Source organism: Falco naumanni, chromosome 2 (assembly GCF_017639655.2).
Source record: "Falco naumanni isolate bFalNau1 chromosome 2, bFalNau1.pat, whole genome shotgun sequence".
Classification (NCBI taxonomy): Eukaryota; Metazoa; Chordata; class Aves; order Falconiformes; family Falconidae; genus Falco; species Falco naumanni.
Genome location: NC_054055.1, coordinates 81,685,914 through 81,702,163, shown reverse-complemented (window position 1 = coordinate 81,702,163; position 16,250 = coordinate 81,685,914). Strand labels below are relative to the sequence as shown.

General features: G+C 41.6%; 1 protein-coding gene across 2 annotated transcripts in view; it reads left to right on the top strand.

The window, feature by feature from the left end:
* The window catches only part of LOC121084078 (myelin-oligodendrocyte glycoprotein-like), a 33,902-nt gene extending 20,906 nt beyond the window's left edge, over positions 1 to 12,996 (top strand). For both annotated transcript variants that reach the window (XM_040585212.1, XM_040585210.1), the window contains 5 exons: positions 2,558 to 2,641; positions 3,054 to 3,106; positions 7,267 to 7,611; positions 8,743 to 8,778; positions 11,303 to 12,996. In XM_040585212.1, coding sequence (XP_040441146.1) covers positions 2,634 to 2,641; positions 3,054 to 3,106; positions 7,267 to 7,611; positions 8,743 to 8,778; positions 11,303 to 11,406 — 546 coding nt within the window. In that variant the 5' untranslated portion in view covers positions 2,558 to 2,633 and the 3' untranslated portion in view covers positions 11,407 to 12,996. The remainder of the gene's footprint in view (positions 1 to 2,557; positions 2,642 to 3,053; positions 3,107 to 7,266; positions 7,612 to 8,742; positions 8,779 to 11,302) is intronic.
* The last annotated feature ends 3,254 nt before the right edge of the window (positions 12,997 to 16,250 follow it).

Below are 16,250 nucleotides of genomic sequence, written 5' to 3'. Positions count from 1 at the left end.
TGCTACTCTACAGGCAGCAGGAACGTTTGGTTACTTGCCTACTTGATTAATTTAATTTTATTGCAGGCTGAGCCAGTGTGTTCAGTTAATGGCCTTGCACATGTGACAAGACATTGCCAAGTAGTTCAGTGTTTCGCAATTTAACCATATGCTTTAATTACATCACATGCCTTAGTTATTCCAGGTATGTTAATGTGTTAAAAAGTTGTATTTTAATTCTTCAGGAAGTGATTCTTCATTGCACAACATTACTCAATTGTTTTAACCTCTGAAAAATAATTCCTAAATAATTCCTTTGTTAGTTTAAAATGAACAGTAAATGGATCAACTTTTAAAAAGTTACAAAGAAAAAAAATGGTTACTTTCCTACAGTTCCATTTCATTGAAACCAGCACTTAAAAATAATTATTAAAAAAAATACGGAGGGAAATATCACAGAGAAATGAATTATTTTAAATGCTGATCCACGTGGTGATTGAAATATCTTACACCTGCTGAACTGCACGGATGGGAACAGATGTCCCCTTTAGCATACCAAGAACAATCTTTCTGGAGGCTCAGTGTAAACGTCTCTGTTTCAAGCAGAGTCAGGTCAATCCAGAAAGAAATGTTATTTCAACTAAACAGCACTGGATTAAGCTAAACTAAGGGTCAGGTGCTCCAGCTGGACTAGTCTGAGGCATTCCTGCAGTTAGATAACATCTCCTAAAACAGACCTGCCTTGCTCCTTCTTTATGCACAAGCTTAACATTCAGTAGGGAAGCAACAAAGCACATCACTGGCAGGAGAGCTCAACATTGACGTGCGATTTGGTATTTCAGCTCTGATCCCACTTCCTCCCAAGTCCAAGACTTTTGTACAGGTGTTTGTGAGAACCAGAAACCCCACAGGGACTCTGTGGGAGTTACCAGTCAGAGGCACAAACAAGCTGGCTGGGCTGGAACAACCCCTTTCATGTGGGTCTTGAGTCAGAATCAAAACTGTTAGAGAACAACTGACTCTTCAGAAGGATGACATCACCCCTAGGGGCTCTGACCTTCAGGTTGTTCCTGTCTGCCGCTATTGCACCTTTACACAGACCTGTTAGCTGGCCACACCTACCAAATTTTTAGTTCTTTCCACGTAGGGAGATATCATAAGGATCCCGTTACCTACGGGGAGAGCAGGCACGGCCACAGTACCACTACAGAGCACCACCTGCTAGGCTTTCCTCCTTCAGCCTGGTGAGAGACTTTGCTACTGCCTAATAGTAAGTTGTTGTGGAGCTCTAGTCCCCCCCAGTCCACCCCACTCTTGCCCCACTATCCAACCAGAGCTCAAGAGAAGTTTGCTCATGGTAATTTTGCAGAGCAGCATTATGTGGAGTGGAACATCTGTACAAAGTTGAAACGGAGGATAAACTCCACGGGCCACCATGAAGAACTAGTCAGGCAAATAAAAGTGACCATAAGCACCTCAGTTCACTTTGAAAAAGGCAGGCAGGAAGGAAACACATACGGAATAAGCTCACTTTGCATCAATTTATACCCTTGCTTGAAACACTAACCATTACAATGGGGAGGCAGGCAACCACAGGAGAAGTTCACCACAAACACGCAGAACACACCAATTTTAATGCCAAAGAAGCCAAAGACAGCAGATGACTTGCACTAAGGATCATGAAGGGGCTGGTAAGTGAAGCATAACCAGGGCTTGGCCATGGGGAGAGAGGGAGAAACAGCGATGCAGCTCTCTGGTCTCGCTCACCCCAAGAATTGCCACTGCACCAGGAGCACTAGGCAGGACAACAGCACCAGCAGCTTCCCCGGACAGAGCTGCCTCAGCAGGAAAAGGACCTTGGCTAAACCGCTACGTCCACCATCAGCATTATCTCTGGAGCGCACTAGGGAGGAATAATCACTCACATGTTTGTACTCCTTAAGCTACGAGGTGCTGTGACGACCAGGAGAAGAAGCCCAAAACCCACGTTCTTCCCCCTGACCCCAACTCTGGAGTGGTTGTTTTGGGTTTTTTTACCTTCTTTGAGAAAGTACCTGATTTAACAGCCTTCTTAGAGAAGAAGCTCTTTTAAGCAGCATTTTCCATATAGGCTTATTAGCCATGTTTGCATTTTGTTGGTAGATATGCAGCTTGGGTGGGGTTTGGTACTCTGAGGAGTGGTGTCTACACCCTTTGATAAACACATGAACCATAAACATGTTTGATAAATAGATAAAACCATGAGGTTTCACTGCCTTCTTTGATCTCAGCTGGCTGTAGAACAAGAATCCCTTCACTAGGCTGAAAGTTCAAGGCTAGTCAGAGCACAGCTTGTGATTCACATCCATGTTACATGTGAAAATAAATACACTCTGCATATTGTAGGAGTGTATTCAGAGTTTAAATACACTCTGTTGTATACTGTATACACAGAGTGTATATAATAATACACTATTGTGTACATAGAGTGAAAAAAAACAGACTGAACCACAGCAAACAAAATGCTAGTAAATAACCTATCCTTTTCTGGACAAATGCTTGCGGCAACAAAAATTAAGAGCTTTTCACTCTTTTGCAGAGACAGAAGTAGCAGCTGGAGCGCCTGGTGAAGCTCGCAACGGGGAGGGATTCCTAAGGGCCAGGAAAGCACAAAAATGAAACGGTGAGCTACACTTTTCTTGTGCTGCGAAGAACTGAAGTTTGAGGGCAGAGGGAATTTAATTTAATTATCAATAGAAAATAATCTCAAAAGCAAACTATGACTAGGCATACACAATTAACTTTGCTCACATGAGAATGCAAGTGGGAAGTATGGGTCTGGTGTTTGCAGCTGAAAGCCCCATCCCATTACAACCTTTGAGAAACCTCAGATCTACAGGCAGGAGATACAATCCACACCAAAACTAGATGACAAAACAAGACAGAGTTTCTAACCCATCCAGCTTTGTATCCAAACTCCCTTGATAGACGAAGCTGTGAAACAGGGCATAAGTTACGCCAGAGAAAAGGTCTTTGATCTCCGCTCTAGCATTCTAACAAAGCATTTGCCATTTCTCTCTCTCTCACTTTATTAGGGAGACTGGTCTCTGGATGGTTGCCTGCTTACTGCTTGCATCTTTACCCAGAGGTAAATATACTGTGACACACATCTTGGAGTTTGTGGAAGTATTTATATGTGAATACACAAACTGAAAACTGAGAATCTTGGAGCAAAACAAAACAAACACATGCTTTGCTTTGAATATATTTCATCACAGTCCAAGGTTTGCAAGTACAGGTAATAACCTTCAGATAAACCTCTGTATCTGAAAGAAAGTAGTTTCAAGGTTAAGGTGTTTCAGGACCACATATGTGAAGTTTATCCTCCCCCCATCCTTAAAAATACCCTAACATTTCCTTAATATTAAGGGTTACTTGGAATCTCATCCTTTACAACCTCCAACTGCCTTGCATCTGTTTTTGTATTTAAACTCATTAAGTAGCTGGGCTTGCTACAGGCATAACCAGGTAAGTGAAAGGACTGGAGCCCAGCAGCAGTTTCTCCCCCTGAATCTTTGCACATGCTCTGCCATGTTCTAGCAGTTGGATTTCTGACATTATATAGATTAGATACGATCTTCCCTATGAAAGAGATACACTAGTATATGCCAGTAAGGGAGTTTTATACAAGCTGCAGGGGCAAGTCCCTGTAATTTCCTTATCTGAGGCTCAATTTGGGCAATATTAAGACTTCTGTCTGTGGTCAAGACTCCTCTTTTTTTTGCCCAGAAGTGTTGTGCATTTACAAGGTGCTTTGGTGGTTCAGGAGGTTACACTTCATCTGGAACTAGTCTCTCTCTCACTTCTGGAAGCACAACTGACATTTTTAGGGAAAATTTTCACACATCTCCACATAGCAGTGTGAAAAGTCTATTGCCACTTAAGGTGTGCTCTTTCAGCAGCTGAGTGCACTTGCAAGCATGCAAAGACATTTCAGTGACTACCCTTTGACTCTTCCCCCTCCATCCACCCCCTAAAATAAGGGCATTCAAGTTCAGTGTTTCTGAGCAAGCAACTGGCATTGCAAACAACCCCCTACCCTCCCCAGAATACTTTTGGGTGTAGGCAAGACATGAGCCTGTAAGGAACCACACAACACTACCTTGTCAGGGTAGCCCATTTCAGTTTGGGCTCATAAGTACTCAGAAAAACAAGAAATTCTCTGTTGCCTTGTTTCTAACACTGAAACACTTTTCTGCTTAACCCATCACTTCCACTAATAAACTACTTTGTCTCTGTCAGAACTGTACTAGTATCACCAGAGCAAACTTGAGAGATGCACTCAAGAGCTTTCCACATCCAGGCACTTTTCCACAAGGCATAAACTCTAGATCACCTACTGGCATCCCAGATTCCTCTTGTACAAGCAATATATAATCAATAAACAAAAATGATTACCCTAGATCCTCTTCAAGGGGAGGAAAGGAAGGGGAAACCAAAAGCCCAGTAATTATGAGCTTCCCTGCACCATGCTTTGGATACTGAAGTAGCAGTGTTTTCTCATTACAGGAATCTTACAGACTGGTTAAATTAGCACACTCAACTTCACCTCAATAGTCTTAAACATTTGGGCAATATTTAAAACACACCAAAAAAAAATTCCACAAAATAAACTCATCTCACTTTACATTTCAATCCTATAATTGCAACTGAAAGCTGTGTGCCAACGTGCATTTTTTCCAAAATTGAGAACAGCATCCTCCACACACAACACTTACTAGGTAGATCAAGTAAGCACTACTCACCCTGCTTCACACACCCCAGCAGCGGCTGCCACCATCCTCATCACTCGCTGTGCAGCTGCTTCAGTCTTCTGGCCAGGCTGCTCTTGATTTCCACACCTCCTGGAGCATCAAGAGCCTTAGTGAAAAGCTTAGCACAGCATCAGCAGTCTTTAGCATGACTTTATGCTTCTCAAGACTAGCTTCCATCAGGGTGCTGCTTTGACTTGTGCCTAGAATTCTGTTCTTCTCATCTACAAAAGACCTCATACAGCTGTAGGGTCTGTTAAACAACTCATTTCAGTTACTTTTTCTTGTCCCAGGCAACGTCAGCAGTGCCTCCTTTATTGCCTCCTGCTGACCTGGCTTTACCAGCTGAAAGCAATGTAGGGCAGGGTGTGTTGGACCCTGTGGGTCTTCATAGGGTCATCACAAGTGTTACAAGCTTTGTACACTGTATCAGGCAGGAAAGGAATAGTTATGCTAAGCTCAGATATGCTGGGCACCACTGTCTCTTCAGGAAAAGAATAAAGAGCCCAAAACCAAACAGGTGCACTTCTAAAACCAGTGTCAAATTTAGAAGTGACTGCAATCAGCAGATAGGACCAACACTCTCCCTCTTTTGCTCACTAAGCAAATACTTATTGCCTATTTTTCTGAATAGAGCCACAAGTTTTGTTGATTTCAGGATCATCTTTTCTTCGTCCATGCACAGCCCCATACGTTGCAAGCTCTCTCCTAACGGCACCCTGTGGACAGGAGTCTTCCCACCAGAAAGCTCTTCTGGAGGCTCACTTCTTCCAGGGCTTACAGAACACCTACAGCCGCCTCAGGCACACTCATCTCCCCAGCATGGGTAGTTAACCGTGGCCAACCATAACTAGTCAGCTTTCAGCCTTGCCTCAGGGAGACCCTGCTGAGCACAGCCTTGCTCGGCTCCCCAGGCCCACACAGCTTGGGGATGGGCCTCAGGCTCCTGCCCCCCTCCCTGCCCTTCCTCAGGTGACAGTGGCCATCCAGGTGTGCTGGGTACAGCTAATGGCCTTGCCTGGGTGTGCCACTAACTGCAGGGCTGAGGCGGTCTCCTTGGGGAGCACAGGGTCGTACATGCTGTGCCAGTAAGGGCACAGTACAGCGGAGACTCAGCTTTATTATAAATAGAGACTCTTGCTTGCATACTGTTGTAATTCACGTTCCCTCTGAGAAGCAAAACCTGGTCAGCAGCAGATACCTTCTGAAAATGGTTGAGCTCTCCACGCAGTGAGGAGACTTTCCTTCCACCAACAACCAGAAATAGCACTGGGGATATGTGTTTTTTTTCAGCTAAGAATTTACATTGTTGGGCAAAAGTGGACTGGGATTTTCAGCTGAAAACCAAAGGAAAGCAGATGTTGAGTTATAATCAAAGACGTTTACTTGGCTCTGCGATTTAGCTTTCTCAATTACTCTTCCTTCTGCTTTTATGTCTGTCTGGATAGGCACGGTGTGACACCAAACAAGCCTCAAACCGGACACTGATTAATATGGAAACAGAGGCCCAAGCGTGTAACAAGCTGAGCCCTGGCTGATGTCAGTGACTTCAAGGGGGAACTGGGGATTCTCTTTGGTCTTTAGTTCAATATATGCACAGAGCTGGTGCAGACCTAGAACACAGGAATGACCACATTGTGACCAACAACATTTATTTCTATATTCAGCCTGATTACTTACCCCTTATGCTTCACAGAACTTTGGCCATGAAAACAGATTGAGTTGTTTCACAGTGAATTTTAGCTTTTCTTCTTGCCTCAATTGCAGACTCATGCGGCTTTTGTTACGCTCCCTGCTGGGGACGAGTTTTCCATCCAAATCAATTAATCTGCATTTTAATTTATAAAATCATTTTATAAAACAGGTTTGGTTGAAGTGTTAAGCCCACATTCTGTGCTGAAAATACCTAGTTGTCTATGCTTTGTAAATATATAGAAACCTTCTTCCAGAACCCAGTCTTCCCCTAGAAAACACAACACCACAATCTAGTAAGAGTTGTCCTACATGACAGTGGCAGACTCCCCCTTTTGTGCAAGTTCTAGTATACTTTCAACTAACTTGGAAGAATTTATAAAAATAATTAGTATCAAAGTCATTAAACAAACAGCATGCGAGATGGATCTGGCTTCCTGCCCTGCCTCTCCGCCTGTTTGTTCCCCAGCAGGCTACCCTCACCCCAGTTCTTGTGTGTGCTGGAATTGATCGGTAAGGTTGGTAACATCTCTGCCTGATGTCCAGGTCACCCGTGCAAAACTGTCTCCTCAAGGCCTTGGAAGAATCGTTTACCTGAAGTGGGAATGACAGACTTTCTGGGCTACTGGGAGAATAACTGTGGCCCTCAGCGTAGCGCACGCTGCCTCCTGCCTGGCTGGGAGCAGGGTGGGCAGAAGCAGCAGGGTAAAGAGAGGCAATAATAATGTGATGAAGCCAAGCTACAGGAAACCTGGTGTCCCTAGCTCTGCTGCACGCTGAGAAAGCTTTCTGTTTTTTATTCCAGGTCAACCAGACACCACGTGCCATGCGTTTGTTGGAGAAACTGTCATTTTGCCTTGCACCACCACCTCTCCCAGAGAGCTGACCCTTTCCAATTCAATGCTCTACTGGCAGATAGACTCTGTCGTGGTACATTTTTTTCACAATGGGAAAGATTCACTGGCGTCCCAGGACAAACGTTACTGTGGCAGAACCAGTCTTTTTGGGGACCAGGTGAAGCATGGCAACTTTTCCTTAAAGCTCTCCAATGTCCAATTACTGGACGCAGCTGAATATTCTTGCATCTACAAACAAACTGGGGATCATCCCAGCAAAACACAGAAATCTAAAATTAAACTCATTGTAGCAGGTAAGATTTTTTTTAGTTCAGAGGGAGGGCAACATTTCTTGTTGACAAGCCATATATGGCCATTGACTGGGATTACTTCAATTTTTAAAGCAAATCTTCACTCAGTTTCACTCTGTTCCTTGCTTTGGAACAAGTAAAGAGTAAGTGAGAAGGAAAATAAATAGTGCATCTTTGTTAAGCTTCAGCACAGTATGTCCACAGAAGAAGTAGGACTCCTGAAGGCAAGCCACCTGCCTTTTCCCTCTCCTTTCACAGGAGACTTTGATGAATAATGATGTCTCCCCAGCTTTTAACCATTTGATTTTTTATCAGTTTGTACTGTCCTGGTTTCACCTTGTCCCAGAGGAACAAAATATTTCATTGTTTGCACTTGGGTCTGTGAAGCAGTATCAGTTTCATCTCTGGCAATTAGATCCAAAGTCCAGACCATATAACCTTCCAGATGAAAGACAGGCAGTTGCTAATTACCTTTTCCCTTGGAGCTGGAAGATCTGGATCTGGTGGCAAAGCTGGACACATGCAACAAGAATTATTTTTCTTCCTTAGGAAAATGAGTGAGACCGTAACACATGCTTGAATAATGCCAACAGCAGAGCTCACATGTTTGAACTACCTACAAGCATGGCCAGCAGAATGATGGGGCATTGGGTCTGACCAGTTGCCAACTGAAAAAGCAGATCTAAAAAAGGGAATACATGTGATTACAAATCAGTTTTTTAAGGTGTCTTGCTTGAATAAATCAGCTGGAAATTTGCATTATGGTCAACCACACACATTTAATTCTGTTTAAAATAGGAAAATTTTGTTTTCAAGGAATATAAACCCTTTAATATATTTGGGTTTATGCATATAATTCTCAAGAGAGAAATGCTTTTAAAGTAAAATACTTTTGTTCAGAAAATTTCAAAGTGAAATGTTTTGCAGTTTTCAAAAACAAAGTGTTTTGAAAATGCAGGATTATTTTTTTCATCATTCAATTTTTGGGAGCAGTGCGGCGTCTTTGATTTAATTCTGTGATTTGTTTGATAAATGTGTTCTTTCTCAGAAAAAAACCCCACTAATCCTTAGATCAATTATCAGTACACTTTTTCTGTTCTAGGCTCAAACAAATAACTTTGTGTTTTTTTCCAGCTCCATCTAGCATTGAGGAGGTACCTTCCCCTTCTGGTAAGGCAACTTAACCTGCTAAGTGTCTAAGTGATTATCCAGTGCTTTAATTTGAATTTGCAAGACTGGTAAAATGCGCTGAATAGAGAAAGCCAACAGAGTTATGGTGCTTGTTCTGTCTTACTAAGTCTAGCTAAACGTAGCTGTCCCAGACAGGGAGAAATATATCCACCAATAAGACAGACCTAGACTGCAGAAAGAATACTGAAGTGCCAGCAGTCTCCAGTCCATAAAGCAAGTCACCATTATGGGCAACATAAAAACCAGTGAAAACAAAGTGACGTGGAAGCCATTCAGTTCTGGGAGTTACAGCCTCTGTAAATTACCTCAGTATGAATGAACTACCAGATCAAGAGATTTAGGGGGTCCTTTTGGGTAAATAAGGTAATAAATATCCTAAAAATACATGATTCATGACTCCCCCTGAGCTCTTCTGGGAAACTTACAGTAGGTGTCATCCAAAGGTAGTTCTGAAATACAGTGCAGATGCTAATGTCTAGGTTTAACCATTACAGAGAAGTAACTGCATTAGGGTCATTTGTAAACACTTCTGGAGTGAATGCAATACAGAAGGGCTCTCTAGCTCCAACATGCCACCATCAGTAGATCTTCCCATAAAAATCCTGCTTGTAAGCCAAATTATTCTTATTAGCTCTATAAAATCTCAAACCGGTATCAAACCTGTAACATTTTGTCATATAAAAAACAATAGCTACAATTTGTATTTTACTCAGTGTAGCTGAAAGATATAATCCATTACATAATCATTATATTACCGTTAACTTAGTAAATATAGCCACAGTGCATCGTTACAGCCAGATTAAGAAGCAATAAACTCAAGTAGAAATTAAGATAAATGTTCCAGTGTTTTATCTCATGACCACACAGAAAAGATAAGTTCTGTACATCATGAGCAATAAACAACTTGAAAAATTAAAGGAAATATCCTTTTTAGACCTAAGATAGCTCCTCTAGCTGGCTTAAAGGTGTTTAAAAACCATGCAGTTAAATTCAAGATGGTATCACACGCCTTCGTTGACACAGCACCACATTCTAACATTATAAAAGTAAACAGAACACAACAGTAACTGGGACATAGGGGAAGTGTTTCAGCTTTGCTATAGGAGAACAAACCGAATCACACACTTCAGACACCTGAAGGTTCTTGTGCTGCTGGATTTTGAGGGGCTGGGGGATAAAGAACAAAAGCCTAACTTTTGAAACATAATTGTCTGCAAAAAGGAAAAAATATTTTCTGTTGTCAACTTCTCTTAAAGAAAATCATCACCACAGCACCCATTTTTTTTATTCTCAGCAATTTCTTAAGAAAGGGAGAAAGTTAATCTGTTGTGTATTAGTTGTTAGTTTGGAACAGACTTAGAAAAGTTAAATGACCTGCTGTGAACAAAGACACTGTATGCAGAAATAGTTCTCACACTTTGCAGTCATCATAACCGGATCAGCTGACATTTATTATTTTTATATAAAAACAGGAACAGTTTTGATCCGTTTCACTTCTGCTTCATTTCTGTTTATTTGCTCAATATGCTGGATTAATTATTTTTCCTAATTATTTTTAAAAGCCTAATTTTCCTGTCACTCTGGGTTTTTTGTGACACTCCTTCTGGGTCAATCAAAACTTGTTTTAATTTGTTTCTGGGAAAAAAATGAAAGTGTCTAGGCCTGGAAGAGGTCACAAGAGGCCAGGAGACTATAATCCTACACTTATTTCAAAGCATTACTGAGGACTACCCAATGTTTATTTGCTCTTTACACATTAATACCGCATACTCCTTCCAGGAAGAGGGGGAGGAAGCACCCCTACTAGCAATACCTTAACTGCAGCAACATACTGCAAGCTGATACCACAGCAATACAAACAGCCTAAGAATTGGTATAGAAAACAATCTGCAGCCTTATCTTCCCAGAGAAGGCCTTGAATGTAAACACTTACAGAAAAAATTCTCTACTGATTAAGTCAGGGGTTCAACATCTTTTTTTATTTATGTGTACTACCGCTAGCACAGGTCGAAGTAGCATCCGTGCCCTGTGTCCACACTGGAGCTTAGGTACCAATAGTGGTACGTGGTGCTGCTACCACCGAAGTGTCTGTGGCCTAGACTTTTTAATAATTAGTACTATTATTTATGAATTCTTAATCACAATGCCTACCTCAGGCCCTGAGTAGGTAGAATTGCAGTGTATTTTATACTCTTTTAGTTGCTGTTGTTCTATCAGGATTGCAAACAAGTATTCTCAGTCATTCAGAAAGGGAAGCTGTATTCATTGTTGCTGTCTGCGCCTTTTCTATGAAGGAGAAAAAAATGATGTCACAGTACTTTAAGACTGTTTTTTTCCAGATGATACACATACAAAGAGAATTTTGAAAATGAACCAACATCCATATTATTTTTAAAACTATCTTCCATCAATGCTTTCATGTAAAATAAATAACACAAACTTCAGATACACTTCTTATCAAGCCACCAGTTACATGCCGACTTTCTCTTTTTTAATTTTTCAGGACACAGTCAGATTTCCTCCAGAAGTTCTGCTGATGCGCCATGTCTGGCTGTGCTTCCCCTCTCTTTCTACCTCCTGGTCACACTAGGGGGTTGGCACTTTTAACTGGGGAAACCAACCTCCTCTTTGGGAAGTTCTCCTCGCCAGAGGACCTCACTGGGCGGAACAGCTCTGTAGGGTTAAGCATGACAACTGTTCCAGAGCCACGTGGAAGAAACACTGACAGATGAAAACAGACCTAGCTCTAGGTGTTTATGTCTTGCATTTTGGTGTTCCACAACACCAAAGGCAGCAAAACCCAGAGGTGGCAAGTCTGTTTTTTTCCATTTCTTTCTTGGAGCCGTTTTAGTGCTGCCAGCACGAATATTTCATTTTGGATTTTGTGGTTTTGCTTTAACAACAGGATGAAAGACTCACAAAACTTCAAGGTCATAATTTAATTGACCCTAGTGAGATCTTTTGCCTAAGATCTCACCTGCTGTCCTTCAACAGGTGAAGGACAGGAGGTGAAGAAGGGGCAATTACCTTCTCTGTCAGATGAAAACTGGAAGTAGGAAGACGTGTGCATTTTGTGAAATGCAAGGATGGAAACCTTGTGAAACTTGAGCCTGCAGAACTTCAGCTTCTGTTTTTACTCTTAAGTGTCATCAGCTATCAGTAACAACTTCTTTTCCACTAGAAATGTAGTATTTTTTCAGCGGAAGTGTGAAGCTGACTGAGAAAGATGATGGAAATTCATAAAACATCAACATAGAGGAAGGAAGTGATGTATTATTACAAAATACACTTCTAAGTAAGCCAGAGGCTTCAGAAGGCTCAATTCAGTGTTTTCTCTTTTTGTCATGAAACACAACAAGGTAAATGTGATCATCACACAAAAGGTGGATTCTTAAGCTAGAACTGCATGATAGCTAATTGTTACTGTGACAATGTTACTTCTTTAAAAACAGCACCTTTGGAGGAAAAAGAATTAAAACCAGGTCAGAATGATTGTAACTGATACCTATGTAAATTAAACGTGTTTAGTTCTGAAAATGTTTGATAGACGTAGCACAGATGCCCTGTGTAAAACTAAGACTGAAAGGATCCTGTATACCAAACATATGGAAGTACGGAACTTTTGTTTCTAGCCAGAGCTGCTGCAGCCACCCTGTTAAAGAACTGAGAAGCCTCTGGAGAACTGTGTCCACATTGTATCTTCCAGGCTGGTGAACAGCAGTGACTGCAACACACTCCTTCTGGCTGAGCCCTCAAGCAGGGGGAAGTGACTCATAAAGACACACATAAAGTCATTTTGATTGGGAACAGTTCCACCCTCTTTCCAAAGGAAAGACAGGATTGTTTTTGCAAGGATGGGAACAGAATAAAATAGAGCTTAAAATGGTATCCATTGAGGTAAAGGAGATAGTTACCTTTATTTTTCTTCATAAAGGGCCTTTTCCCCATGGTGGGGAAGAGACAAAATCTTGTGCACAGCCTGTGCTGCTGCTGCAGTGAAGTTCATTTGGTACTTAACACTACTCTGGGTACAGAGCAGCTTAGCAGAACAGCTGGGATCCCACTTCACAGAAAGATTCGAATGTAAGAATTGTGCATGCTGGGATTGTCTTGTGTCCTGCCCTCCAAATATTTGTCTCAAATTCCATGTATTTTTTTTCAAAACAAAAGTTGATAAAAAATAAAAACCTAAAAAAAAATCCAAAGCCCACCCTGATGAGAACAATCACTTTGTCTATAAGAGTTCTTTATTTGTATTCCAGTTGTTCCTACAGTTAGCCGGGCTCCCCGTGCAATCAAAGTCCAAAAGGTGGCATCTGCACAGGTCTGGGTTCCAGAAGTCTGAACTGCCTGCCCTCATCTCAAGGACTGTGTGATTTCTAAAATCTAATAGCCACTTAGGCAGCCCTCCACTTTTCAAAAGGCGTTGAGGCACATGAACAACATGAGCACCTCCAGCCACAAGTGCAAGCTGTGTGACTATACAGCTGCATTTCTTGGGCAAGCAAATGAATAATTAAATACTTCTATGCGGGTATGCAGGGCTAGAACAGAGCTTCACTGATGCAGAAGGGACAGCCCAGTCATAAGTTTAAAGAGCAGACACCGTGCTGGCTGATGCCCACAAGGAATGCCCAACTTCCTCAGCTGTCTGCCTCTTTCACCCTCAGAAGTGATTCTCCCTGCCTGTGCAGACTGGCACGAATCACAGTAAGCACATGAGCAGATGAAGGTACGAGGAATGAAGGATGGGGGAAGAAGACTAGATGACCTCTACGTGTTGCTTACAACCCTACTTTTTTATGACTCATATTTGCAGCAGCACTTAGGATGTTTAATTGTCTCTGTTCATTATATTTTCCCAGAGCCGCAGTTAACGCCATTCCCAGTAGTAACACATGACCACCATTCCGATTTCCTGGGAGACTGCAAGTGAAGCTTTGAATGACTAGCAGACCTTGATTTCTCCTTTCTTGCCTGGGTGGCAACACAGCAAGTGACAGTCTTAAAGTTCACCCAGCATGCAGAACATGAGCAGCACATACTTGTCTGTTTTTCAGAGTTTCATCGTGAACAAGAGGGATAGCTTTGAAAACTAAGGAGCACAATAACAACTCACATATTTAAGAAGGAGGAATCTCCACTTCTCGCACTCGTAGCACCTTGGTGGCCCACACCATAGGCTGATTATCTGCTACATTAAAGAAATTCTTAAGAGGTCCTTCTACGTTACTCTTGCAAAAGAACTGGCTTGTAAAAGCCATTTCATTTTTTCATGTTTGACAGTGACACTGCTAAGAGACAAAAACAAGTTAGTTTGCCCATCTTGTAGTTTACCTAAGTTCACAGCGAGGCCAGTTTAACTGGTTAATGCTTTCCACTGAGCTCCTTTCAGTTCTACATGATGGAGAAACAGCCCATATAGATCATCAGCAAGGAATGAATGCAATACGCTTGATGCAGAACTTTCACCATTATTTCAGCTAAGCCTGGAGGTAGTTATTCACGTAGCATGATACTCAGCAGTTCAACAAAGGGTACTGAAAAATACTGAAAATATGCATGGAAGGTGATTATTTTTAAATAGGCAGCACCAAATCATTTTCTATGGGTAATGCAATCCCCACTGCACCTTCTGTTTCAACTTCTGGGGTTGTCTAAGTTTAGTTCCTTCTCTTCCCCTCTCTATATCTTTCTGCAGAGATTCTGACCACCACTGAAATCACCTTGGAAAAGATAACTAAACATCAATTCCTTAATTCTTCTGAGAGCTAAGGCTGACCCACACCACAAGCAAGCTTCCCCTCAGCCACTTCAAGCCATGGGAAGGAGGAAGAAAAACAGCTCAAATTAGAGACTCAAGCCCTGGAATGCAGGCAACTTTCAATTATTTGCAATAAGATGATTATCTAAGCTCCCACTGAAAAAAAAAAAGACAGAACACATACATACATATACATACAAGATACCACTAGCTTGCAAACACACAGACCCTTCAAGAAGCAGTGTATGTCCTTCCAGGAGTATTTCTTGGCTTGATAAAAGTCCCTCCCTGCAAACCTTGCTTTTAGGTCACCTTGGCTATAACAGCATTATTGTTTAAAAACCCAAAACAAAAAAAGCAAAACCCAAACCCCCACCCCCCCCTCAACCCCCACGGTGTACTTTCATGATTTTATGCTACAGTTTCCCTAATTCTTTAGTGATAATTATATCACAGGAAGGCTTTAGAGCCTAATGTAAGTATATATGACATTATGCTTTCAGTGGGATAAATAAGAAGTCACTGCATTGAAGGAATGAGTCTTAGCAAAACAGCAGGACAAATGTATTCATTGTGATGGAATTGAATTTCCTTTTTTTTTTTTTTTTTGTTAAACGAGTCGTAAACAGTATTTGTTTGATACCCTCTATGAATCCAAAATATCAACATAACAACATCACACAGCAAACAGCAGCTGGACTATTTGGCTTGGGTAAGAGAAAACCTGCACAGAGCATCCTTCACCACGTGCCCCCTGCTGGCATCTCACTCATCGAAACACATCTCCAGCACAGCCACAAACCAAAGGGTAAAAACTCTCACCTCTACTTCTAGAAGAAAAAAGCACCGCTGCCAGTCTTCTGAACACTTCGACAATCCACAAAGAAGCATTTCATAAAACAGTTTATTGTGTGTAAGCACCAATGAGGGCAAAATGGGGCAGACAGAAACACAACCGAGAGTAACAACGCCTCCCCACACCCCACAAGTGAACCCCAACAAATCGCTAGAAAACCAACACGGGGGGGGGGGGGGGGGGGGGGGGCATTTATTACCACTCCCTTTCAGTAGGAAAAAGTTCATAAATGCTTTCTGAAGATGAAAAATGGCAGGATCCATAAGACAGATACTGCATGCCTCCTTGTGGAGGCTTGAAGAACACACATTCTTTCACTTCTGATAGTGTTTTAAAAACATCTAAATTATAAACTTCTATCACTTGGCTGAAACTAGCAAACCCCTCAGCAGCTCCAAACAACCCTATGGAAGGAAATGAAAAACCTAGCTTGGCAGACAAATGTCTCTATCAAATCTCTGAACACACATGGAATTTCCCTCCAAATTTACAATGGCTGAAAGCCAAGATTACAATCTACATCTTCCACCAAAGTTAAACAATCTTTTATTAATAATAAAAAAAAAACTTGAAAAATGTGTGTATCCTGAAAAATGTGTGTATCAAAGGTTATACTCAGCAGTGAAATTAGAATTAAAAAAATTAAAGGCAATTCTGGTGTGCGATTCTTTCTCCCTTAAAAAACATTGTCTGAAAGACAGAAAAAAAGAAGGGTGAAAAGATGCTTTAAAATGTGGTAATTTCTGAAAATAAAATTTTGTCTTTGATTTCCCCAGTGCACAGCTGTTTGTCCCATCCTCACTAAATGCTCAAGCTCCCACCACTGACAAC